The sequence below is a fragment of the Bacillus rossius genome, chromosome 1 (assembly GCF_032445375.1).
Source record: "Bacillus rossius redtenbacheri isolate Brsri chromosome 1, Brsri_v3, whole genome shotgun sequence".
NCBI lineage: Eukaryota > Metazoa > Arthropoda > Insecta > Phasmatodea > Bacillidae > Bacillus > Bacillus rossius.
This window is the reverse complement of record NC_086330.1, coordinates 83,997,296-84,025,116: the sequence shown is the minus strand read 5'-3', so window position 1 is coordinate 84,025,116 and position 27,821 is coordinate 83,997,296. Positions and strand designations below refer to the sequence as shown.

The 27,821-nt window shown below is 37.1% G+C and overlaps 2 protein-coding genes across 2 annotated transcripts in view; one reads left to right on the top strand and one right to left on the bottom strand.

Annotated features, from left to right (window-relative positions):
* The window catches only part of LOC134531207 (myosin-10-like), a 70,087-nt gene extending 60,525 nt beyond the window's left edge, over nucleotides 1-9,562 (bottom strand). The window contains exons 1-5 of the mRNA XM_063366904.1: nucleotides 9,206-9,562; nucleotides 6,144-6,230; nucleotides 5,738-5,887; nucleotides 4,734-4,796; nucleotides 2,378-2,461 (exon numbers count right to left, since the gene is read on the bottom strand). Coding sequence (XP_063222974.1) covers nucleotides 2,378-2,461; nucleotides 4,734-4,796; nucleotides 5,738-5,887; nucleotides 6,144-6,218 — 372 coding nt within the window. The 5' untranslated portion in view covers nucleotides 6,219-6,230; nucleotides 9,206-9,562. The remainder of the gene's footprint in view (nucleotides 1-2,377; nucleotides 2,462-4,733; nucleotides 4,797-5,737; nucleotides 5,888-6,143; nucleotides 6,231-9,205) is intronic.
* Nucleotides 9,563-11,885: 2,323 nt separating this feature from the next.
* Nucleotides 11,886-27,821, top strand: part of LOC134531139 (uncharacterized) — a 40,121-nt gene continuing 24,185 nt past the window's right edge. The window contains exons 1-2 of the mRNA XM_063366784.1: nucleotides 11,886-11,899; nucleotides 13,989-14,115. Of these exons, the coding sequence (XP_063222854.1) occupies nucleotides 11,886-11,899; nucleotides 13,989-14,115 (141 nt within the window). The remainder of the gene's footprint in view (nucleotides 11,900-13,988; nucleotides 14,116-27,821) is intronic.

Genomic DNA, 27,821 nt, shown 5'->3' with positions numbered 1-27,821 from the left:
GTTGCTGTAGAAAATCTCAGAGTCATGGCCAAAATGTAGTTGCTTGATTTTTTTGGAAGTAGGAGTTGGTGTTAAGGTGTGGTGGCTGTGATGATGATATGCCTCCTCAATTTATGTATTGGTTGGAAGGTATACATTTGCGACCGTATTTAATTTCTGTATGTTATAGTTGCGCCACAAAAGTGCGCTTCACTGCAATGCTTAGATGGTTTAATTGTGGTGTTTCGTGTTGATCGTACTGCGAGTGTGTGGGCATTATGAGCGCTGGTGTTGCTGAGAGTTGCTAGAGGTTGCTAGAGGCACCACCGGCTAGGTGCGTTTGGTGCTTGATTGTCGCGCGTGTGTGGGTGAAGAGAGTCGTTTGAGAACTGCAGTATAGGACAGGAGTGTCACCGCAGGGCCGCGAGATAATGTTAAATTATCGCACGGGTAGAACTATTGACAGTGGTTAAGACTAACAGTCAAATAGGCACGAATTTCAAACTTTTTAGTATCGGGCTATTTTTGCACAGTAAAGTTTCGCCACGGTAACATAATTACTAGTTCAGTTATCAGTGGATTTTATTAAGTTTTAAAATGAAGCAGTCTACTGGGAAAACTATATCCATGAGCCAGTTAACTGGTACAAGGAAATTTCATCGTTTCAATATCATGAATCGCAGCAGTAGGACCATGAGCGATAATGCAGTATTAATTCAAACTGCCACAGTTTGTATGCATATAATTTCAAAGATTGTTAATGTTACGGTAGCAATTTAAAAGGCAGTAAGCAATCTTTTAGGGCGTCGAGAAAGTAGCGAGCTTCAAGTATATATAGACTGGGCCACACCTAGTTTGAATGGGGCGGCAGTATGCTTGGTCAAATGGGCCCGGCATATATTCTGTGCTTGATTCACCATCAAAATGTAAGTTATTTATTTTCAAGATATCTTTTTGGATTGTAAAAGTATATGCTTCAGTGTTGATTTGCGTGAAAAATATATTTTCGACAATTATGGTGAAAGGGTAGTGGCTTTAGAAAAGTTTGAGTTCCCGAGCAGCATTGAGTAGTTTTTTCTAGTAACTTAATGCATTTTAAAGTTTTGTCATGTAGGAAGGTGGGACAAGGACATATTGCAGTGACATAGTTTATGTGCTCGAAAAATTTCGGCGGCAGGCTTAAGTCACAAAATATATTTTGGCGAACTGCAGATTTATGTCCAATGATTTCTACTAACATGTTTACTGTTTTCGGATCGACAAATTTTTTAAACTTGAAGTTGCTTTATGACAACATCAATAATAAAGTCAAAAGCTGTTTGACTTTAAATTATTTTGAGTACCAATGTGTAGATGCAGCACACTTGTGCATTAAAAAGTTAATCTAATATTTTTTTTCCTTTTCTAAGAACACTATTGTACAAAAAGGTTTATGTTTATGTTTGAGTAGGAACTTGTACAGTAAATTACGGTTGATGTATTACGTTATTTTAGGTAACTCATTTTTGTACGAATTTGTTTAACTAATGCCGATTTCTGTGATTGTGTGATAAGCAACAATTAATAAAATTATTGATTTGAGTAATTAAAGAAGAATTTTTTATGGAAACTCATGTTTAATTATCGTTTGTTATAATTATTGACTTTTACCAGAAACTAATAAATTATTGAAGGTTAATTCAAAAGTGTTCGTAAATCCAGTATACAAATGAGTATACTATTAGTTAAGTACCTGAGCAGTAAAGAGTGAATTATATGTTGATTTCGCACATCTAAACTTCAAACTTGTTGCCAAATTAGAGATTGTTTACTTTGCTTAGTCAATGAGTGTAGTAATTTTTTATATTTATATATAATACTTATATACTTATTAAGTAAATTAATGGGTTATTGATGAAAGAGTACACTTTTTAAGTGTCAATCCTTTGATGTTAAACATTTTTATGACTTTTATTATAAACAGGTTGATTTAATTGTATCAAAGAGATAAAATTTCATTTTTGTATACAATGTGATGGTACTGAATTTCTAAGATTGCAATGCATTAATTAGTGTGATATTCAGAGTTGTAGTTATATTTGTACGGTATTGTATGACATAAATGTTTTATGTAAGTGAAAACGTAACCTGTACTCTCGTGTTCATCTATATTTTGAAAGATTAATTTAACTTTAATATTAATACCGATTTAAATTAATTTACTGATTGAGCTTTTTATTTTACCAAATTTGATTTTTCTGGTCTCATCCTCTAAGAATAATTTTGTAAACTTTTGCAATGTCAGCTTAACTCACTATAAAAATTAATCCTGCTCAAATAAAACTTGTCTTCTTTGTCTGGTTGTATTCCCCCTCTTAGAACAATGCCAATAAGTAGTATAATGACAAAGTAAACTCACTTTTAGGTTGAGACGTTGTTCATTCTCAGCCATTTTATTAAGTTGTTTTTGGGACTGCGTCAGTTTGTCTTCTAGGTACATCACCTGCGAGATATACAAGAAAATACCTTCACTTTCAGTATACAAGACAACACCATTACACTGTCGCTTTCAGATTTGCTGGCTGAGGATGTTGGACAGTATTACTCACGCCCCATCTGCCCTGGATTACATCAATAACAGTACATAGAAGAATAACTTTCATGTCTCCAGTAGAAGAGCGTACGTTTGAATAATATTAGATTTCAGTATTTATTACTGACGTCATACCTCTTGTGGCAGTAAAGCCCGTTTCCCATCCCGTCAGTAGCAACACCTGCTGGCGAAACGCACCCTCTCGTTCAGCCACGCAAGTCAAGTGTAAACCAGTGCCAATGTGAAAATAGCATACCAGTGTCTTGAATAATCACCCCTTATAATTTGTCAAATAAACAATTCAGGAAGTACGTAATTAAATTAATATCACACCAACAATTCCCTAAGGGAAATTGCTATGTGAGACGTGTGTGTTGGCCCCTTAAGGGCAACGTGCTTAATGAACATCCTTAAGTCTCTTTACGGCCTTGAGCCTTAATTAAATCTTACTGTCATCTATCATCATATGTCACACAATGTAAAGACAGCCGTACATAAACAGACAAAGTAGTTATAGTAAACACTAAAAAATCCTATTTGATTCACATTTTTTAAACGGATTATTTGCCTTCTGTCAACTATAAAATATCTGGGCCTTTAGCAACTTGTTTATAAACCAGAAATTAATATGAAGGAATTGTAATATGTATATTCTATAAGTTTTCACGAAAAATTATTTACGGTCTTTTATGTGTAACGTCTTAGCTCTCGCTATTATATATATATATATATATATATATATATATATATATATATATATATATATATATAATATACTGCATTTGGTAGGAGTAATTTCGGGAATGGAACAGAAGTTGCATGTTACGAAATTGTATAACCACGGTGCTGCCATCTGTGGCAGATGGCACGAACCAATGTTCACAAAGCCAAAGGGAAACTTTATAGTATTAAATGTTCAATTAATTATAACAAGTAGGACAATATTTTCATACAATTCTTTGTCTAAATCAGGTCCAGGGCTGGGGTATAGTATTTTACAAGACTTTCTCGCTTTTATCGGGGCGTTTTAATTATGTAGTGCTAAATTTCGGTTTGCCACAGGAATGATTCGATAGTCGACGTAGTTGCTCCGGCGACGAATTATAGTGACGGGTGCAGAAACTATGTGTGATTTGCGTCCAGAAATGTAGTTGAAAAAATATTTTGTGTACATGTTTGTATCACACTCAGCATTATTTTAAAGAATTATACCGTAAAGTTCATGTCTGAGGCCCAAGTTTCGTATTATAAGTGTATTTTCAAGATAAGAACAGATGATTTTGTTGGTTAGCGAGGTAATATGTTACACATCTCTGGCGAGTTCTGAAAGATGAGGTGACGTGAGGGGATGGTGCCCCCTCCGTCACGCCATCCACTGTTCCGTGGGAAACCTTCAACTTTGTGCTGATGATTTATTCATTCTGGTAGCTGGTAACTGTAATTTAAAAACGCTAAAACATATTTTAATAAATCCCCACATGTCCCCGGGTCATTTTACGGTGCAGGGCCTAACCCGACTGTCTAAAACTTAACCTCACCACGTGACCACGCCGTGATGTCAATTCCTTACGGGACTGGTCGAACCAGCGCTAAGGGTTTTTGTAAATAAATCGCGCATACATCTGCCGGCATAGACTAAGGCATTTCAATGCAATAAACTTAGATTCACGGCTCTAATCCGATCCGCAATTAAATTTTTCAACGCACGGGATTGGCCGGCTCCAATCGTCATCCTCCTATCAAGACTGCCGCTAGGACCAAGTAATTAAAGTGTTCATGACTAACGTAATGTGCATTGTGTCTTAAAGTGTAACAGAGTGTAATTTGTCGGCGCAAGCGACATTCGTGTAATATAGAACCACGTGTTGTTAAAAGTTTGTACTCCAAAAAAATATTTACAATCATTTACCAATTTTCATTTAATATAGCTATGAATCAGTGTACTATGCTGGCTAGGGATTGCACATCGGTGAAACAGCGTGTTCATGTTATCAATAGTAATTCGTAGCCTTCGAGCCTGGTGGACAACGCTGGGGCTGATGACCCGCGCAACAGCAGTCTGGTCAGGTGCGCCCTCCCAGACAAACCACACCTCAGTTCAGCCAGCACTCACCTGACCCGCCCCGAGTTCAGAGACCGAGACCACGGGTGTTCCAGCTAGACATTGGTTGATTGTTCTTACCTTTATCTCCTTATTGGCCAGTTCAATTTTCATTTTCTTAACATCTTCTGAGAGTGATCGTACCTAAAACGAAAAAGCATATTTTAGAAACATGGACAGTGCCAAAGTTAGTCACTGTTCGTGTTTTTTTTAAATTCAATTCTTCTTTAGATGTTACTTATATTACAATCCGATCAACATTACGTACATAAACTCCATCAACAATACAATTTTGAGTGTTAAGATAAATTCATTAATAGTTAAGGTAATACCTTCAATATTTGAATTTGCAGTTGTTCTGATTTTCTGAAGGAGTGATGTTTGTTTAATTAAAGCTCGAAGTTACAGCAGTGAATACTAAATGCATGCACTAAAAAACATTTCAAAACTGGCTCACAAGCAAAGAACCTCAAAGTGTGCCAACCATTTTCCCATTTGTAATTAGTGACTGCGAATCAGAAAATTGTTGACCATTGTCTCATATCATAACCTATGAGTAAACACTTTACTCTTTAACTGGCCTACATGTACCCAATTTTGTTGTAAAATTCATTTCATATGTTTTGCCTAGGGTCATATAAGAACTGCAGTATCAACTCTAATGCAATTGCAAATTCGAATGATTTACACAATCACATTCCAAACTTCACATTTACAAATGACGACTGTGTAAACGAAGAGACGCCTCCTCTTGCTGCTCGGCCAAGAACAAACCTCTGCTCCCAGAGGAATGTTTTTGGTCTCTACTGAAGTGCTCTGTAAGAGCTGATATTCAATAACATAGCAAATCAACACATTTAACATGACAATAAGTCCCGTTTTACAATTAGATCGTTGATCACAACAGTCGTGGTATCAACACTGTTATTTGTTGTATACACTGTCACGTTCGTAAATAATTTTATGAACCAATGGAAACTAGCAAAGAACACGATACGTAAATTAGTTCACGTTGGACAGGAAAACAAATGCTCTTCGCACGTGTTGACAGCGTTACCGCCAGTGTTAGAGCTAGCAGCCCTCACCGCTGCAGGGACGGCCGCCAAGGAGGCCAGAGAGTCGCCGTGGCGCCCGCTGGCGCGCCGGGAGTCATGCACCGCGCCCTCCAGACAGCCCAGCGCCTCGACCATCCCCTGCAGGGACCCCAGCAGCTTGGTCGCCTCCGCTTCCCCCAGCTGCAATAGCAGGCCGGCCCCTCTACACGTCCACATCATCCGCCAGTCACTGCATGGTTACAACAACCCGGATAACAACAATCCCGTGGTCTTATCGCGCACAAACCAGCCAAGTTCCTTCTACTGGTCCGGAGTTCCTCTACGGCACCTTTTTTTTCCTTATGGAAATTACGGAGGAAAAAAAAGTGAAATGTTTGTAAAAAAAATTAAATAGGTGACCTCAATCGCTCACTGGCTCATGTGGAGGTACACTCACCTCTCCGTGGCAGCCGTGGACCGCTGCAAGCACCAGGAGCGACCAGGACAGCACGACAGCGCAGGAGGTGGGCATGGCAGGCTGATGCTGTAACCGAGGTCGTGTCACTCTATGCACCTTTAATTGTTCAAGTTCACTCTTCTGACAATCCGAGTGAATAAGTGGAGTACAGAACCCACGACATTGTTTGACAGTGTAGAGACTTAACTTCTCTAGCATCGTGCACACTAATAGAGACTGGAAAAATTAGCGCTTTCGATGACCTCTAGGATAGACTCCACAACCCTCTACATACTCAGGCAAATGCCACTTGCTCATTGGCTATTGACTCGTGAAACTTGTCAACTGGGACGCTTGCGATTCGATAATTTTTTTGTTGAAGGTTTCCCATTGGCTAAAAGTCCTTCAGATAAACTGCACATGAAGGGGGCTTCACTCAATAGCTTGGCAGAAGTTTTTCAATCATTGTCAAGCGGTCACAATGCCTTAATAAATGATTATATATTTTTGTATTTTATTAAATAGAATGTTTGGTGGCTAGAATCATTCTGCGTGGAAGGATACACACATTGACTATACCTGTTACTACACTGAAGTTCTTCCTACTTATGCGAAGCAACCAATGTTCTGTCATGTAAACATCGGAATAATTAAAAAAAAAGTCAATATAGTCTTACATTTCAAATTAACTGTTTAATGCTTTTGTGTGCCTTATAAATTTTCGTGTTGCAGGAATTAGACAATAATGTTTGAAAATGTGTGTATGTGTTAACGAATGATATACTGAATCCTTTCGCAGATAAAAGAAAAGTTTGAATTTGCCATGTGGGTTATTGACACTCTCTGAAAGGCTGGGAGCAAATACATAACCAGCGAACACAGACATTGCGTAACAGTCAATGAAAACTGCGAATTCAACTCAGTAAACTTATGGAACATTTAAAAAACTTAATGTACATAATATGCTATATGTTCTCCAATATTACAAAATGATTGATATTCCGTGCAAGTAAAGTGTTACGAATGTTTTTAACTCAATACATACAGAATTAGATAGCTTAGACCGATTTTTCATATTATGCCTACTAAGGTAGTAGTGAATATATTTTTATCCCTTACACTAATACATATAAATATAAAATTTAGCTTTCAACCAAGGCTTAGGATAATATTAACAAGGTTGAAAATACTTTTGAATTTTTTACTAAACCCCTGTTTACTATGATAGTTCGTCTCATCAAAATTTTTTTCAGGCAAAGATTTCACATAATGATTAGGATTTTTACAATAAAATTAAACGAATATTATAATATACATACTAAAAAGTTTTTTTGTCCTTCAACCCTTGTTATTTTCATTCCTTGCAGTAATTTTTTGTTACATACAAATTTACTTTCAACACAATTTTTAGACCAAATATAGGAAGTTAAAGTAAATAAGAACGGATTCAATAGTGTGCATGGTATGGACGTTCTATTTATTTTTTTTATTTCAACCTCTGTTTTAAACCCCTTGCATAATGGTTAAAAAAAATGTTTTCAGACCAAAGTTTGCTATATTTTTTTTAGAAGATTTTCAATCAGTTTATTATGAATTCTATAGTTTATCTAACTGGAAAGTTATGAATATGTTTTGTCCTTTAACCTATATTTTTTCCACTCGTTGCAACAAAGGTCGGTTGTATCAAAAATGTTTCAGACAAAAGCTTTGGATGACATTAATAAGGTTGACAAACAATCTGAATGGAATTGATAGTTTGCCTACTAAGGGAGAAGGAATATTTTTGTCATTCAAACCCTGTTTTTTCGCCCTATGCAGTAATGATTGGTCGTATAAAAATTATTTCAAACGAAAGTTTATTTTAAGGTTTTAAAATAAATAAGAAATGTTCTAATAGGGTACATTGTACGTAAATGATTAATTTTTTATATTCTACCCCCGTTTTATTCATCCCCTTGCTGTAATGGTTTGTTTTACCAAGTATTTTTTCAGACAAAAGTTTTAGATACAAATTAACTATACTATTTTACAGACAATTTGTATTAATTTGATAGTGTGTCTATTAAGGGAGATGTGAATTAATTTGTCCTGCAATCCTGTTTTTTTTAACCCCCTTGCTATAATGGTTGGTCGTATAAAAATTTATTTCAAACGAAAGTTGTAGATAATATTTTAAGGTTCTACAAGAAGTAAAAATGGACTCAATAGTTTACATGGTAAGGTAATTAAGATATTTTTTTTAAATTCTACCCCCGGGTTTTTCATCCCTTTGCGGCAATAGTTCGGTTTATCAAACATTGTTTTATACTAAAGTTTAAGATAAAAATATATACCATTTACAAATAATTGTAACGGATTTGATAGTGTGCTTACTAAGGGAGATAATTTTTTCCCCTCCAAACCTTATTTTTTCCACCCCTCGCAGTTATGTTTGTTCGTATCCAAAATTTATTTAGACAATAGATTTTGTTATTGCTCCTACGATTACGGTCAAACGGATACGATATTTGTCATATTATGGGAGCTATAGTTATTTATCTGTTTTTCACAAAACCTTCCCTATTTCTACCCCTTTGATGGAATTTTGCCCATTAACGAACTCGACAGAGATTTTCCATTACATGATTTTTATGTATCAGTTTGGAAGTAATTGATGCAAAATTAAGGTAGCTATCGTGTCCATAAAATTGTTATATATATATGTATATATCCACACATAAACTTTTGAATTGACGATGGTTTTGGGATCTATGGAACATGAATCGAAAAACTGAAAACTATATAAAAAAATGCGGAAGTTGCACCATATTAACAACTACAATACCTAGTATCTCTTCGAAATCTATCTAACAATAAGAAGCAAGTATCAGTATAATTACGTGATAGACCGCGATTCGCCCGCAGTTTGTGTGGCAGACTGCGAGCCAATGACAAGCCAGTTTGGATTCACGGGTCACGTGGCAGCCAATGAGAAGGTAGGAATCGTGGAGCCCTCCCAGAGACCACCGAGGCCGCTGGTTGGTCCCGACCTCAGCAATAACGCAACAGTAGGTTATACTCACTTCACACTGAGGGCTGGCCTCGCTCGTCTGGACGTCGGCGGAGCTCTCCTGGTCTCCCGTCTGCCGAGCTGGCCACAATCGATGTCAAATAATCGATGCATGCGATTCCTGCTATGCAATCGATACATCTGTTCTTGAAGAATAAAACGATTTTCTGTTCCCCCTTACACCCACGCGAAATGTACCAACAGTTCAAAGAAAAGGAAAGTTTTATAATGTTTATATTGTATTTAACTCTTTTTATTCCCTTTGCCGGCGATAGAGATAAGATGTTGGATCCTCGAATGCAAAGACGGGTACAAATTGTATTACAGAAGTGAAAAAATAAATTTTTAGAATTTGAGTGCGCCATACAATTTCACCCATACGCGAATCGATTTGATGGCCGATTATTCGAATAATGCGATTTCGCCTGTCACTTATCGAGTAGTTGTAGCGGCTACTGTCGAAGCTATCGGCAAGCGATAACCTCCCAGCAGATAGCTAACGTCGCGACCACTGTGGCGAAGGTCAAGGCGTAGCCTCGGTCACATTGGGCTGGTAAAGGGTTCCACACTATAGTCAGCTGCAGTGGCTGGTAATGAGTGGTGCTTGGCGTGGTGTGGGACCACGACTAGAGTTTCAAATGTGTGTGGAATTTTTTTTCTCTCGTCTTTTTGAAAGCTGAATACATATCGTCCCTTTGAACGTATTCACTGGACTAAGTGTCCCATAAGCACTCACACTTCCTATATAAATTATAAAAAAATGTGTTACCGTTATCGCGGATTTAAATAATGCACCTTTCGGTACTCAGGACGGATACGAACAACACACAGCCAGCAGCGCTGATGCTATGGCCGCGTGTGCGCTGCCTTGCCTTTCTGTAAGCGCGCGCTGTGTGTCAGTTCGCGACAAGCAGCGACTGGGAAACCAGCTCGATGCGACCGAGCCTCCGCTGTCGTCTGCATCGCCGAGCAAGAGTTTATTATTCACTAGCTGCAGCTTCCATGGCGACAGTCATGCCTCGTTTTCCGCGGGAAACTGAGTGAGCTGCGAAACTTGTGCTCGGTGCGTCTGGCCTCCACCGATCCCGAGACAGTGTTCCGACAGCTCGGAAACGAAACAAATTTAAACTTTTGATAATTGTGGAAATATGCATTAAATAAAGTCCAAAAATTACAAAAATATATATTTACAGAAATAATTATTGAAGTATAATTCTTAGCCGCGTTAACCAAGAAAAAAATAAATTATGAAAGTGAATATTTACGTATTGCGCGCACCATGCAAAGAAATTTTAATAATATAACATAAGGATACATACAAATAAAAATTATATACAATAGGTATGTGCCTTTAAATCTTATACTTTAGTGACTGATATTGGATACTGGCGAATATAATTCAAAACATTTAATTATTGTGAATATTAGTGATAGTAATTGTATCTATAAACTTCTTAAAGTGTATTTTTAAGAGTATGTATACAGGTGAGGTTATGTTCCCGTATGTATAATCAATTTTCATTATAAATGATAAATGATGAAAATTATTAAATTATAGTAAACATTCAGTAAATTAATTAATTGTCATAACTAATTAATATTTATCTCGATTATTTTACTAAATTGAATAATTAATTTTTAAACATTTTAACAATAATATTGAATAATTTATTTAATAATTAAAATTATTGTATTAATACTTTACCAACTGTATTTATGATATCACTCTAGACATCTTATTAATTCATTTCTGTTAATTATTTGCATGCAAATTAAAATTGTTTTTTTACTATGCCAGGTAAGTATAACTTCTTAAGCTCATACATAAGTACACGCATCCTTTTCTTTATGTTAATTAATACAACAATATTTTGTAAATCTAGTGACTTACACAGTTTATATTTTTTTATTAAAATAAATAAGATAATTTTTATTAGTTCATATCTTGTTCATTTAAATTTAAAAAAAAAATTCTAAAGAATTGTTTGGCAATGGATTTGTAGAGATTACATTGTAAATATTGTGTCTCCGGAAAATAGGCAACCCCGTAAAGAATTGTGTGTAGTTGCATACTTTCAGGCGAATCACAGCTAAGATGTGGCGATTGTGTTTGTATGTGACCAATAATTAAATATTCCGAAGCGTGACTTCAAAATATTTCTTGCATGAGGTGTATCAAGTTTGCTGCGAAAGTTTAGCTAAGTATTTCACTGCTATTGTCCAATAATTCACCTCGGCCGTTAAGGAAATTTAATGTAATTTGTAAGTTGTTGAAAAAAAAAGCACAACACTCACGAAAAAAAGCCTCTAAATGTAAATACATTTTGTATGAAACAATTAAGAAGATATAACAGCTAAAAAAATACTTAAAATATTGCAGAAATTCTTGAAATGACCCCGAAAAGTCTAATTACGAAAATATTTTGTTGTCAAAAATACTACATCCAAAACAACAAAAATTATAAATTATATCAATTACAGGTAAACAGTGCTATAGTAAAAAAAACAGCATTAGAAAAATAAAGCAGAGCGACACAAGTACAAAACGATCACAGAAACAGAAGATGCTACTATGCCAAAGAACAGCAGAACACACGGGACAGGAAACAAGATGGAATGTCGCAATACAGGACAAGAAATTTCAATTATATTGCTGACACGGGTAATTTATTTTATCTGCTTCGCAAAGCGATATGAATAAAGGTGGGTACGAGGAGGCGTCACTTAGCGCTTTATGCGCCATGTTCCAGGAAAATTACGTGGGAGGGGGTGTCTATGCGTGACGTGACGTCACTAAGCGATGGGCCTTGAGGTTCACGTAGGGGGCGTTAGGCTGGGTTCACAATTAAAAAAATTAAGCGAGTGCATAGCAAGCCATGCACACGACCTGTGCACACGACCTGTGCGAACTGCGAAATCGGTTCACAATTGAATTCTTACTGTTAATTTCAGCCAATGAAATTTCGTGAACTATGCGACATCTGTTAGCAGTGTTAGTAAATAAACATATTAACTTTCAAAATAACGATAAAACTATTATTATCTCGACATTTTCTTACCACAATCTGGTTAATAAATATAAACATAATTCTAGTCCCGCCAAAAAACACCCTGCTCTTCTCTCATTGGCTGTTGTGCCATGCGTACGCGACCGAAATAAAATATATTCATTTCACTCCTATGCGCACGACCTCGCTCCCATGCACACGACCAACTTTCTGCTATTGTGAATCGTTAGGTTACGAAACATGGCGTTCATATCCTATGCACACGACCTACTGTTACTGTTACTGTTATTTTTTCAATTGTGAACCCAGCCTTACTCGTCCGTCAGTACTGACGGCGCCAGTGCTTCCAATCTGATAGCACGATATTACGGTACCCGACGGGTTAAACACGTGATACTTCCCGTAAATATCTCGTCTCTTGCCCACGTTTTTCTTTTTTCGCGTCATATCACGTTATTTGCTTGACACAAACATCGAGTTTATCAAACTTTGAATGTGTAGGTTAAGGTGTACCTACATTCTAGTAGACATACTTTATGGCTATGAGATAAATACATTTTATTTCACTTACGTAAATTATTTAAAATAATTATATATTAATATTATAATTATAGCGTAAGATTATTACGGCACAAGAAATCCAAAATAATTAAATAAATAAAAGTTCAGCTACAGTAAAAATATTTAAAAAAATAGCTATGTCCTAGGAATTTACAAAGTGGGACTGGAAGGTTTAACCGCGTTTCAAAAGGATCGCACACGCATAGTCCCCAAAGTTTTGTGCTTTCGTTTAACGGCGTAATTTTTTTTTCTTCTAATTTTTGCTGCTAACTGCACTTGTGCCTCAGTTTACCCGACATGCCTTGTTCGGCAGATCTTCGTCAGCATTTTTAGAGGGTCTTCAAAATGTTTCTAATCTATTTCTATGAGTCTGACTAAATAATTGTATTATTTTGGCGCAAAAGAATAAAAAAAAATAGCCAGTCATGGGAACTGTCTACAGAAGTGAAAACTTAAAACTTTGTTTTCAAATGTGTAATATGACATCATTTCTACGTCAAATGTACGTAATAAAATGATTTTGGTATTATATCAGTACGATGTCAGCATGATATCATTTATCCTTACATCATTTTTTAGTACCAACAGAAGTCAGTAGTATGTAAAAATTACGTAAAAATTCATTACCCAGCTATGACTTAACCAGTGATGTCAGACCTAGGTCATGTGTTCGCGTGGTCAAATTAACTTCACTTACTGCTACTACAGCATGTCGGTGATGCGAACTCACGAGATTTTACCCATCCAAAAAAGAGTCCAACACGCACAAGATACAATCGAGTATTAGTGTATATATGCGTATACATGTACACAGGCCGCTGCGATACGCCAATCTGGCGCAACACGTCACTAGCATGTCGGTGACGCGTACCCATATGTTTTGCCCCTACCAAAAATCGTTCAACGCGGCTAAAGAAGTTTTCACTTCAAAAACTGTTGTTTGAGATGCCATTTACCATGGGGAAATTCGAAACTTTACCGTCTGTTTCTTTGGCTTCAACGCACTTCGTGATTGCGGCAACCTTTCCTTCAAATATAGAATGACGAAACACAAGAAGTTGAAAGTTGGCCGAATCTTGCGTTAATTAATTGCAAATAGAACACTTTATTCAAGGGTATTTGAAAACGTCGTCATTTAAGTTTTTTGCTTGACGCATAATGTACAAACCCAGCGTGATGTGATAGCCGCAATCCGGTACGTGCACGGTAACTGCGGTACGCGCACAGGAACTACGGCACGCTCAAGGGGCGCATGCGCGGCGAACCCTCCCCGCTCATACACTCCCCCCTCCTCCTAATAAGGGTCAGAGGTCGCACAGTCTCCGCCTGGCTGCCGGGCACGCTCTGCTCGCCGGTGAGTACGTTCTGAAATATTACCGAGCGAGAGAGCGCGTTCACAAACACCTCTCTGCTCGCACGTGCTGCTTCACAAGTTCTAACAAGTTTTACATGACACAGACGATCTTGGCAATTATAATACCTACTATTTTACATTACTATATAAACCTATAACAACTTTTCTACGCTTAGGAGATCGCGTTGTTGGTATGAAAGTTTATTATTGTAGTACTTTTGCATTACAAAGTTCCACTGTAAAGCTAAAACCACTAAGCAATCATAATGTACGGATGTAGGTATTTATAGTGTAAACAATAGTAAGAGCAAAAATTGTACTGTAAAGTCATAGAAAACAATAACTTACTGTGAACTGCCAGGGAAAGAAATTGTTCTAGTTTTTAAGTTAACTGAAGTGTGGTGAAATATTTTATTGAATACAAAAAAAAGTTTTTATCTTGCATACAACTTAAATGTAACTGGCATGACTGTTCCGACAATGAAGATGTTTTTAGTAATGTTTGTACTTTTTGCACTCATGGTCACAGACTTCTAAGGATAACCCCTCTCCCTTACCACTGCTTCTATGTCCGCCGCTAGGGCATCCACCCCAGGGATGTCAGACGTACCAACTTCTTGGTACATATACTTGTTTTTAGGGTTACGTACCATGTACCAAGACGACTCTGCCCTTATATGCAATAATACCAAGATTAGCCGTTAACCAACAAAACTACTAACATTAACCGCTAACCGACAAAAATACCAACATTAGCCGTTAACCGAACAAATACACCAATATAACACAGAGCAAAAATCAACTGTCAGTTGTCAGTATTTCCACTGTACTGTTGGTAACACTGCATGACTATTTACGATATGGACGTGATATTTGAGGAAATCTGAGTCAAAGGTTCTGAGAGTTCGAAGAACACTGCGTTAGCAGTGCAGAATATTGTTCGATAAAAAAAGTACTAGATTTGTTAAGCGTTTATTCAATAAATATTGTAATAATTTGTTATACTCTTTTTGATAAAAAAAAAATATTACATTACTTAAATGGTTCATACAGTTTTCTAGAATAAATACCACATCAAAATGAATATCGCTATCACTTTACTGATGTCGAAAGAAATTATTTTCATTTAAATATCTTAAATGAATAATTTTGAGTCTAAAAATGTTTTTCCAGGATCTAAATGTGTGTATCTACTTTTAACTTATTTCCCATTATTTGCTCAAGTGAACGAGCCCTCGTTTCAAATAAAAAATCTTCCATATGAATAATTTATTAATTATTTTTCAAAACTCTTTACATTTTACATCAGAAATGCGATGCAATATCAAAAATAAATAATTAAAATGATATTTATTCTTTGTGTTCGATGATTTCTGCCCTCTAATAACTGTATAATAAACTAATATATTTTTTTTTTCTCTGGGATGCGATTCCGACACAGTTTGTATATTAGTGTTGGTAGAACCGCAGTAGAGCACAGAGGTACCAGTTTTTCGTCCTTGGTACCAGCTTTGAGCGAGCTCGGTACAAGGATTTCTGTGTAGCCGTCTGACATCCCTGGTCCACCCAGTTGAGGACAGGTTCTGTGTGTTACAGTCTCGTTATTCCGGGCTGAGACTCGTCACTATTGCTAAGTCCTGTACGGAGTTGATGGTCCAACGGGAGGGACAATTGGGGCGGACAACCCCTCTCCCCTTCCATACCCATAAACCCTCCTAGAGCAAACAAAAAACCTGGAAGGATAAAAATAACAATAATAATCTGTCCATACCTAACCTTTGAAAACAGTTATTTTGTAAAAAATTTTATTTCACTTTTTTTTGTGCTACTAATTATAATTATGTAATTATAATAAATATTGGTACTAAAAAAAACATATAAAACCATTTTGATAGCGATTTTTCAATACTTGAGAAATGCATTGTAAAAGCCTTAAAAATTTTTTGACTCCCCGTTTATTCCACACCACCCAAAACACTCTCTTGTTGTGTAATAAAACACAATCGTTAAAGACACGCGTACCAACATGACGCACTCGCCGCCGTGTCGCGCACACAGGGTTTAGATCGTACGGTAGGATAGGTATGGGGGGAGCGGTAACTCCTCGAGAATCGATTTGCATCGAGCGCAGGTCGGCCTGCAGAGCCGAGTGCATGCACCAGGCGCCTGTGTGACCTCCAGGCAGCCCCGCGAGAGAACTTTACCTAGAAGTTGATCAATATTCATCTTCTGCTTAAGGCCCTGTCACTCTGTCAAACATTTGTTTCCAATATATTTGGCAACAGAGTTGGAGGGGCAGTATTGGAAGGAAAATAGCTTCCAATTTTCACCATTAAATATATTTGGACAAATAACCTACAGTATGTTTTTTTTAAAATTCATGTCACACTATCAAAGATTACTTTTAATCAGAGGTATCTCAAACTTTTCAGAATTTTCTTAATTTTGAAATTAAATAATGCATCACATACCTGGATGGAATATTTTAACTTGTTAATATATTTGTGCATTTTTACATATTTTTAACATGTATGAATTAGAAACTCAATAATATTCGTTTCATAATGAAATAAATGTTCAGTGATTTTTTTAAGTTACAGAAACATAATGTATTATTCACACATACATTTTTTTTCGAATACAAAATTCATAAAAATATTATATTAGTTATTTAACTTTTATTATGTCTTCAATCGCCCATGTGCTCTTCGCCATTTTAAAGAACCGTTGTGGCGGAAACGGATGTCATTTTCGATTTCGCTAGGCACGACTTTGATTGGCCGATTGCACCCAACGTCCAACATATTTTAGAACCCGTCCTATACTAAAAATATTTGATGGCAACTCAAGCCACCCTTCCTGTCAAACAAACATGTCTGCGTTAGTGACTTTTTTTTTTGCGACATCATAACTCTCCAACGTTATTTAACACAACATATTGGAAGGTAATGGAATCGAAAATCTGTCAGTGTGACAGGGCGTTTAGAGACTTAAGGCCCTTCTACAACTGCAATGTCCTAAACTGCGTCCGACGGACACTGATCGCTGATTGAATCACGCGACCCTCTGACGTCATGCTCCTAATCTTCCTGGCCCGAATACATTGTTCAACTTGAACTTTGTGTCCCAATCTACTTCCTTAGGTTAGCAAAGAAGAAGAACACTCGTGATATTTACTGTTTTCGGTTACTGTTAAAAAATAAATGGTAATGAAATAAAGGAATGTGTGGTGGGAAGCCAAGAACACACAGACAAAATTGTGTTTAGTGCTGTCCGTTTGCAACAGGCGCTATTCTAAGGCCGAACATACGAATTTTTAGGTAGATTTCAAAGAAATACTACCTATTGTAGCCGGTACTAAGGTTCAACTTTCGGAATTTTTTTATATAGTTTTATGTTTTATGGTCTATAGACCCAAAAACCATTGTCAAATCAAAATTATATATATATATATAGGTATATTACAATTTTGTGGACACGATAACTGTCGCAATTTTACACAAATCACTTCCAAACTGATACGTAAAATCTAGTAGTTGAAAAACTCGGTCGAGTTCGTTAATGGGCAATATCCGACCAAATGGTGAAGGTTTTTTGATAAAACTTAAAAATCGCTGTAACTGTCATAATATGGCAAATATCACATGCGTTCGAACGTATTTTAGCTCGTAGGAGCAATACCAAAATCTTTTGTCTTAATAAGTTTATGATAGCCTACGACCAAACATAACTGCAAGAGGTTGAAAAAACAAGGGTTAGAGGTAAAAAACAAAAACAAAAAAAAACATAACTGCGTTCGTAGGCACAGCATCGATTAGGTACAAATTTTGTATTAATATTATAATTTTAATCTAAAACTTTTGTCTGAAACAATTTTTTTATTAGGCGAACCATTGCTGCAAGGGAATGAAAAAAATTAGTAGAATTAAAAAAAAATAATAATAATAACTCCCTTAGTAAGCGAACTATTAAATCCATTCAAATTTGTTGTAAATCTTATAATTTTTTTCCTAAAACGTTTGTCTAAAACAATTTTTGATATCACAAACCATTACTGCAAGGGGTGGAAATAATAAGGGTTGAAAGACATAATGTCATTACTTTTTTTAATAGATATACTATCAAATCCATTATAATTTATTGTAAAACGCATAAACTTTAACTAAAACCTTTGGCTGAAACATTTTTTTGATGAAAAGAACTATTACCGTAAAAACAGGGGTTGAAAATTTAAAAAATTCAAACTTTCTTAGTATCAAATTAGTCGGAATTTATTAATGATCACCATAATGTAGAGGTGGGTTGTTACAGCAATTTTCGGTATCTGTTCCAACCAGTTACTGATCCAGTAATGTACTGGTAAGTAGCTGATACTTCTGTATCAGCTAAGCAGTAGCGGTCCCAGGAAACAACAAGGTATCAGCATTCTCGTTACAGGTTACACATCCTCCGTGCCGTCAAAACCAGCGTAAAAAGGTATCAGTTTTCTCTTTCCACGTTCTTCGTTAAAAGGTATCAGTTTTCTCATTCTACATTCTTCGTAGTCGTAAAAAAGTATCAGTTTTCTAATTCTACATTCTTCGTAGTCGAAAAAAGATATCGGTGTTCTCTTTCCACGCCTTTCGTAATCGGAGTCTTCAATCTTGGCAAGGAGCACGCACTGCGCACTGAGCGTACTTTGATGAGAAGCCTAAGATGTACATCAAGCTCTGTCCCTGCCCGAACACGCCCGAATATTCACCTTCGGCCAACCTCGGGATTTGTTTTATTTTTGCGCAGGAAAAATGAATTCAAATATTAAAAGTGGTCGGTTAGGTTAGCTACATTAAAACACTTTAGAACACTATGGACGGTTAGTTAGGTTAGTATCGCTACATTAAAATAAACAGAGAAATATAAATATATATATATTTTTAATTTTCCTAGCCTAAATTATTCTAAGTGTGTAGGGGAGGGTCCAGGTTAGGGGAGGACCTAAGTGTGTCTCAGGCCGAAGCCTATACACTCTACCATGCGGGTTTTTAACCATGCAGGACAAGGGCGCGTGCATCGTGTGCTTATTGGGGTTTACTGGCCAGCCATGGCTGCGATTGGCGCCATGACTGACGCCCCATTGGTTGCCTAGCTTAAAAGCTAGCTAATGTGACCCAGGTAAAACCTGCATAGATACAGGGAAAACCCTGGGCCGGTTCATGCGGGGATCAAATAACATGCATTAAGCAAGCAGGTAACTACTGGACAAGAGGGAAGAAGGGCCCAGGTAAGAAGAGTTGGAGGGGCTGAAAAATCAACCATGCTGGAGTTGGGTGCTTGGGCCTTGCGGCCCGCATTTAAAGGTGGGAACTCCTGGGTTATTATTAACCAGGGGCGCATGCGCCCCCAGGGGAGGGCGACTTCACTCGTCAGCCCAGGCAGCCACAGTTAAAACAGAAGTGGGCAGACGAGCCAGTAAACCGGCTCGAACCTAACGTTGCGCCATCTTCATCTTCCTTCTTCATGTTAATAGCAGTACCTTTCAAGCCAGGGTGGGGGGAGGGAACCAACCTCGCCACCCAAAATCCCCGAGACGGTTGAAGGTCGCGCCGCTCGAGGCTACTACTGCCACACCTACAGTAGCCCCAGCTGAAGGTCCCTGACGTCTTCCTTCAGAGTTCCGATGCATTTCAGTTCCGTTGCGCGCGCAGCAGTCCACAGCTCCGCAAGTTCCAGCCCGCAGTTCGTCTACACTTCGCTACTATGGCACATCGAGCTCCCCTGCGGTGCCTTCGCCGACGGAACTGCTTCCTGCCACGCGCCGAGCTACATTCAGGCTACCTTTCACCCCGATAGCCGTGATAACGACTCCACAGGCCGGCCATTGGTCCGCGGACTGCTATTGGTTATTCACAGTCACCCCAGCGAGATTGCATCTCTCGAGCTGGGCTCCCGTATCCGCCACCCGCGGGACGCGGTCGGTAGCAGTTGGCACTGCTAGGCCACCTCCCGTACGCCCACAAATCCCCCACGCACTGCCAGCCTTTGGTTACCCAATAGGGCGCAAGGAACTCCCAGCCAACAGCCCGCGAGAGAGATGCGCACGCCCCGAGAGACGACCACCGACGAGAAATATAAATATATATAAATAAACCCGAGGTTGGCCGAAGGTGAATATTCGGGCGTGTTCGGGCAGGGACAGAACTTGATGTAAATCTTAGGCTTCCCCCTCCCCTACATTCTTTCCCTTCATCCCTTATTCGTCGTGCCGCTACCTCCCCTTTCATAAGCTCCGCCCAAGTGACCGTCATCTGCGATCGGGTTCTGCGCACATTGGCCGTGGTGTTGTTCCAGGTGAATTCTAAACTGATACTAAAGTACTTGATACTTGAATAGTGTACTCGTTTGCAGTACTTGATACTGGCGTGTATCAGTTATAAAGTAGCCGATTGATACTCTGCAACCCACCTCTACCATAATGTTACATTAAACCTTTGTCCAAAACAAGTTTATACGACCATTTATTAATGCAAGGGATGAAAAATAGTTTTTAAGGCAAAAAATAATTGAATAACTTAGAAGGCATAATATGAAAATCGTTAAGAAATTCAATGCTGGACGCATTAAGTCAAAAACATTCTAAATATTTCCGCTGCATGGACTATGGTAAAATGTTAAAGCGATATTTTCTGAATATTGGCGAACATATTGAATGTTATGTAGGCTACATAATCTCCCACAACCTTCACAAGTTATTGAATATTGAATCCTTAGCTGCGTACTAATTTACAATGCATGAAAACAATAAATTAAAACAATATCGAAATAATCTCTTTTCGTGCTATACCTATATTTACTGCTCTCTGGTGACTACTTGATAAATCAGTAGTTTCGGACGACGGACATAACAATTGTAGACAGGGCTGTTTTCCGTGCGACATTGCGACGTCATTCACATTAGGATGAGGACACGGACCACCCACAGGTTCGGACTGTAGTAGACGGGTTTTTATTCTCGCGCCGAATGAACCAACTGCGCGCAACAGTTCAGGGAGAATGAAGCGTCGTCATGGCAACGGTAATCTGGTGGTTTCCCGCCAAGACTGGTAGAGAAGGAGGTTGGCCCGAGAGGGCCGGTTTGAGTAACGGTACTTCCAAGGGCTGCTCGTGACGTCACTGCGGCGCAGGAACCGGCCAGCTGAGCTCTCAGCTAAGGGCAAAACCTACATCTTTCACTCGTTTTCACGCCGATACAGCTACTGTGTTGGAACATATATCAAACAGTTTCTTTATATCTCACACAGTTATGTGGCTGTCACAATTTGGAGAGGAAAAATAAATAACTTTGTTACGAGTATATATACATAATAACAGTTTCATGCGCATCGTGTTTCATGCTCGTGCAAGCGATTCGTCGGACAAATTCTAATAATACCTACTCGTATTTGTTTTTTTGTTTGCAAGGTAATTATATTATATTATAATTATACTATGTATGTTTGAAACTTATTTTAAGGATACTCCTAAAGTGACTAAGTGAGCATTTCTGAAGACGGTCATACAAATACCAATAATCTAATAATTTACTATATTGTAGACTAAGACGTTCATTTTTAAGTAGTGTAGAAACTACACGCTGTGTTTATTACCAATTCGGCCTTACTGATATGAACACGAGACGGGAGTGCATAAATTGACTAGAAAAAGAAATAAACCATGGCTCGAAAAATGCGCATACCATTGTATATTGCTCATATGCATGCAGTTATAACATTTTGTCACTCAAACAAGCACATTGACGAATATTAATATATCAGTTACCTTAATTTCTGGTTTTCTGAACAAGCTGTGCAAGCTTCTTCTGCCTTTTCTTTTCCGTGCTTGCAATTTTTGCTTGACGATTTAAATGCCGAAGTCTAATAAAAGTTCTGGTTCTTGCAAACTTCATTAAAACTTTTTTGTTAACATCTGGAAAATGTTCTACTAGTTTCACGAAAAAGTTTCGCACAACACCTTTTCCGTTTTGTAATCCTAACCCGTGATGTGTTTTAAATATTTCTTCAGCATGCTGTACAGTTTTCACAAATTTTGATGACGGGACAGTCAATTTTCCGCGACTCAGTATTTCTATCCATCCATCTATAAAAATCAAAACACACAATCCTACAGTAAACAGAGAATAAAATAAAATAAATCATAGCAACAAATAAAATTATGATAATTACCTTTGTTTTCTGTTTCTTCAATACTTTTTAGATTAGCGTCCTCGCTTGCATGAATCAAATATCCAGCTACATATCTTAATGCTTCATTCTCTTCCCATGACGTAGTCAAGGGCGTGAACAAATCATCTTGAACCGCCTCGTTTTCTTCGTTCTTGTTTTCTGGAATGTTTAAATTCAATTCGGTGAACATCTGGCTGGTCAGATATGGTTTTTGCTTCAAACTATCGTCTTCAACACATGCGCCTTGTGGCAGAGGAAGTTCAGATCCTAGTAACATTTGTCTGAACCTGTACTTGAAATCTGTTGGTGTAGGGTTATCGTAAGTACCGCCGATGCTTCTGAGGCGCGAAAAAAAACTTTCAAGTAAGTACTGGTTTAAGCGACAAGTTATGATGTATTTCAGTGAGTTATTTTTCTGAAGATAATTGTGTAGACCAATTACAGATCGCACAGAAATTAATAAACCTTTCTGAAATGGCATCAATGTTTTGTGACCTACGATTCTCATGTTAAGAACCATCGCCTCCATTTCTGTAATTATTGACAATTGTTCTTCAATTCGAAAACCAAAAGCACTGTGCCACGGCTTACATTTATCGTGAATAAATCTTGAATTCATAACATCAAAAAACTTGTCAACTAATTCAAAGAAGTTACAGATTTCTGGATGTTCAGGATATTTCAAGGAAAGCCGTGTCGCTGTGTGATGCGAAAACAGCTGAACAGCAAATTTTACTTTCTGGCGAGTGTTCCCTTTTAGCTGAATATGAAGAGGAGTAAGTTTTGGAGACAATTTCAATTCTGTGTTTTCAATTATGGCTTACACATGATCTTTCCTAATAACTGTTCCACAAGGGAGCTGTATTCCATAATCCAAAAAATTATTTCTCAACAACTTAATGGCATGTGGCATGTCTGCAAAAACCCACACAGGGTGGCTACTATGGGGATTTTCAAACGTTGTACTAGCTGGTGTTATATTCAGTTCTTTCCACAAGCCTATATTACTTCCGCCCATGTCACTGACCATCGCAACGACACAAAATGACCGTTCCTCGAGCGCTCTTATAACATCGAAAAGAAGATCTTTTGTTATCTTTCTATCGAAGTCGTAAAATATTGGCTGTTTCCACTTTGAAGCTAGTCCTCGAGCCATTATTACTTGTGCGTTTATATTTGGCCCAAGTATTCTATCGTCACTTTGGTCGTAACATAATCTTGAATCTAAACTCATCTCGTCAAATGACAGAATTGTTATGCGCTCTGTTTCAGTCATGATTTTAGTCGTAGCTTCAAGGACTGCTAACACTTCAGTTTGAATTCCTGGCATACATTTTAAATTCCTGGTCCATTTTCGAAGAGTTGACAATCCCGGAAGTGGCAAGCCTACTTTATTTTTCATGTAAAGATAGGCTTTCCGAGAAATTGATCTTAGAGTAATTGCTGCTGCTATGTCTTCTTTTCCCCAGCAGCATTTCTTTTTGGTTATGAATCTTTCAATTTGTTTTGGCGTGAAAACATTTTTCAAAATATTCCGCAATTCAGTTTTAACTAATTTTGGACATCGCTTATGCAGAATTTTAATTTTCAATAACTGTTGTTTCAACATTTTGTTTTCCATTTCCAAGCACTTTTCAGATTCTCGCCTCCGTATTATTTCATTTTCCAGGTCAGATACTTTCATTTTTAATATCATTATTTCATTTTCCATGGCTTGCATTTTCGCTGACAAATAAGCCTCTGAGTTCACATCGTCTTCTGCAACTAACTGACAATTCGGAGTTTTTTGTTCATCATGTACAGTGTTACAATGCACCGAATCGTCCGATTTTCGTGCCTTTACAGATTTGTGTAATTCTTCCACAAGCTTCCTCTTCACGCTTCGCGAACGAAGACGTTTTCCTCTATAGTCTGAAGTGCATTCAGTTTCATTAGGTATGTTTGCATGTGGCACAGAACATTTTTTCAAGACTTTTCTTCTCTTCTGACCGGTCAGTTCCGCTTGTAAGTCTCTTTCAAAGTCCTCGGAAACGAAGTGATCCGAACAAATGCTAACATTCCTCGGATTGAACTTGTCTTTTCTCTTGCAAGCTAACACCCACTTTATTGAAATGTCTGGATCTTCAGGAAATCTATAAAAACATAACGCACTGTCACCACGACCTGAAACATTTCTGCAGGTCGCAACTGCACAAGCGGGCATTTTTATTACACAGTCACATCCACGACGAAGCACGAAAAAAATCCACTACGGCGTGCGACTACTGATCGCAGCAACAAAAAACTCGCAGCTCTCCCGTTTGTGCGGTTGTAATACCATTAAACTCCGAAACATAAGTAGGATAAGGAAACTACTATAAATAAATATAATTTTAAACCACTCCGATCTAACTACGAACTCATGCCGAAGTAAGGCGGGTAAAAATCGCGGTCTGGAACTGGCAATGCGTGGCAGTCAGCCCTAGACTCGGAGAGGGATGCGCCGCGGTGACGTCACGCGCGACCCTCCGGGGTACCGTTACTCAAAACAGGCGAGACGGCCCAACCTTCTTCTCTACCAGTCTTGGTTTCCCGCTGCCTCTTGCGGCGATGCGGCAAAGGCAAAACCCAGCCCTATAGGAACCACATTGCTAAATAAATGGTAGTTTTAACCGTTTGTAACATCTCGTTCATACAGAACATTCTCTACCTGATTATCGGTTCTTAACACCGTTTATTATTTGTCCATATTGTATTTTTCTTTCTTCATAAACTCGAAAGTAATTTGTAAATATTGCAGATCGATATTTTTGCGGGTATTTAAAGCCATGTTTTCATATCGTGGGGCCTGGGGCAGAGTAGTTACACCTGGTGTGTGGTTGTCTCTCTCTCTCTCTCTCTTCCCTCCCCCCTCCGCTATTTTTCCAAGAGACGAGCTCGTTGACTGACTGTGTTGCTCATGACTAAGACAACATTTCTTCTCCATGTTTGTCACTCGCTCAGGGCATACAACAGCCCAATCATTGACTCAAAACAAAAGTAAACATTCGCGACCAGCATTGCGCAGAGAACCGACCAAGTCGACGCCAGCGTCAAAGCATGCCAGGGAGTCTATCAAGCAGGTTTCATAATTTAAAAACATAAGCAAGTGCACATCAGGCCAAACACACAATTGTGTGCACAACCTGTGCAAAATGGGTTCACAACTGAAATCTTACTGATGATTTCATCAATTGAAATTTCGCCTATTCAACATCTGTTGGTAGTGTCAGTAAATAGCTAACTATATTAACTACCAAATGATTATCCCACGACATCTGACCAGCAATTTGTGAACACATTTTTTCAACAATAATATGGGTTATGTAAAATTTTAATTTTACCGATATACCTACGAACAATTTATATTTTTATTTACATTAATTACTAGCAGGGTATGTTGATTTTAATCAGCATGATTTAAATCGTGATTTAAATCATGATTTAAATCATGTGATTTTTTTAAAAAAATCAGTGATTAAAATCAATTTATAATATGATAGTATGAACGTTAATATTTCCTATACTGTATCGTTTAAACCAAGTAATCATGGCTATTTACATAAAAATTGACTGCTGCAAAGATAGAATGAAAATTGAATAGTACTTAATTTCTTCTACAATGTATTTATAGTTATTTTGAAACACTTGTTAAATATAGGTGGGTGGAATGTACCTTTAAATGCCACCTCATTTTCTCTCTTCTACTCTCCTCTACATCATGTGTTTGTGTTGTGTGTGTGTGTGTGTCATATCTCCTCCGCAACAGGTTTGTCTTCCAACAATGTCAAATGCTATTTTTAGAACTGTAGGAAGGAAATTTTCAGTTCTTTGGCATGTCTGGTTTGGTTCAGTCAACATTAAGAAATCGACTGGGTACAGAAAAAGTTGCAAAACTTGTATTTTTGTTTAAAATAATAAGTAAGAAGTAATATTTTATGTAGAAGTTTTACTTTGAATACTCTCGTATGTGTGCAATTCTGAGAAGAAAAAAAGGAAATTGTTATTTTGGTTTAAATTACTTTATTTAGAACAATTGGACTATAAGACTATAAGGGATGACAGAAGTGACAAAGTTACATTTAAATATGATATATTTTCAATGATGTAGTTATTTTCTATAAGACATCTTTTTTTTTTACTAATGTTAACTATGTTACTGTACTAAAAATTTTCATAAAGTGACATCATTAATGTTTCCTTAAAACATTATGCAATGTAAAATGAGGTTATTTCAAAGAAAGAAAATTAGGTTAGTTATCTTTACAAAATGAATTAATCTGTTATTAATTGTACTGTAGAGCAAAGTCAAGTCATGAAAACACTCATGAAAATGTACTGTATATTACACAGATTACGATTTTTTATATTTTAATAAAAAAAAACAGATTTTAATCCAAAAAATCTGATTTTTTTGATTTTTTTTAAAAAAATTCAGGATATTTTCATACCCTGACAGGTACAAAACTGATGTACAGACATGTTCATATTCGTTGGGCACTGCTGTACAAAAAATTAAGTGGAAAAACTGGGCACTAATGTACTAAACAAACATTTCTCACTGGGCATTGCTGCACCTAGTAGTGTTGGCAATGTTGTGGAGCCCTTGCAATGGAGTGCAGATAAACAATTATTTAAATTATTATCTACTAGAGTAATTTTTTTCATTTAATCCCAAATACTTCACAGAGGGGTGTTAATTGGTATATTTTATCCACTATCAGAAAGTATCTCCTTAAACATTAAAATAAAATTTATATTAAATGATTAATTTTTAATATTTTTTATGCTGTTTAATTTATTTTATAATTTAAAACAGGATATGTTGATTTTAATCAGCATGATTTAAATCGTGATTTTAATCATGATTTAAGTCATGTGAATTTTTTTTTAAATCTCATGATTTAAATCATGCGATTTTTTTAAAATCAGTGAATAAAATCAATTTATAATATGATAATATGAACGTTAGTATTTCCTATACTGTATTGTTTAAACCAAGTAATCATGCCTACTTACATAAAAATTGACTGCTGCAAAGATAGAATGAAAATTGAATAGTACTTAATTTCTTCTACAATGTATTTATAGTTATTTTGAAACACATTAAATATAGGTGGGTGGAATGTAACTTTAAATGCCATCTCATTTTCTCTCTTCTCTCCTCTACCTCATGTGTTTGTGTTGTGTGTGTGTGTGTCATATCTCTTTGGCAACAGGTTTGCCTTCCAACAATGTCAATGATAATTTTAGAACTGTAGGAAGGAAATTTTCAGTTCTTTGGTATGTCTGGTTTGGTTCAGTCAACATTAAGAAATCGACTGGGTACAGAAAAAGCTGCAAAACTTGTATTTTTGTTGAAAATTTTAAATAAGTAATATTTTATGTAGAAGTTTTACTTTGAATACTCTCGAATGTGTGCAATTCTGAGAAGAAGAACAAAAGGAAATTGTGGTTTTGATTTAAATTACTTTATTTAGAACAATTGGA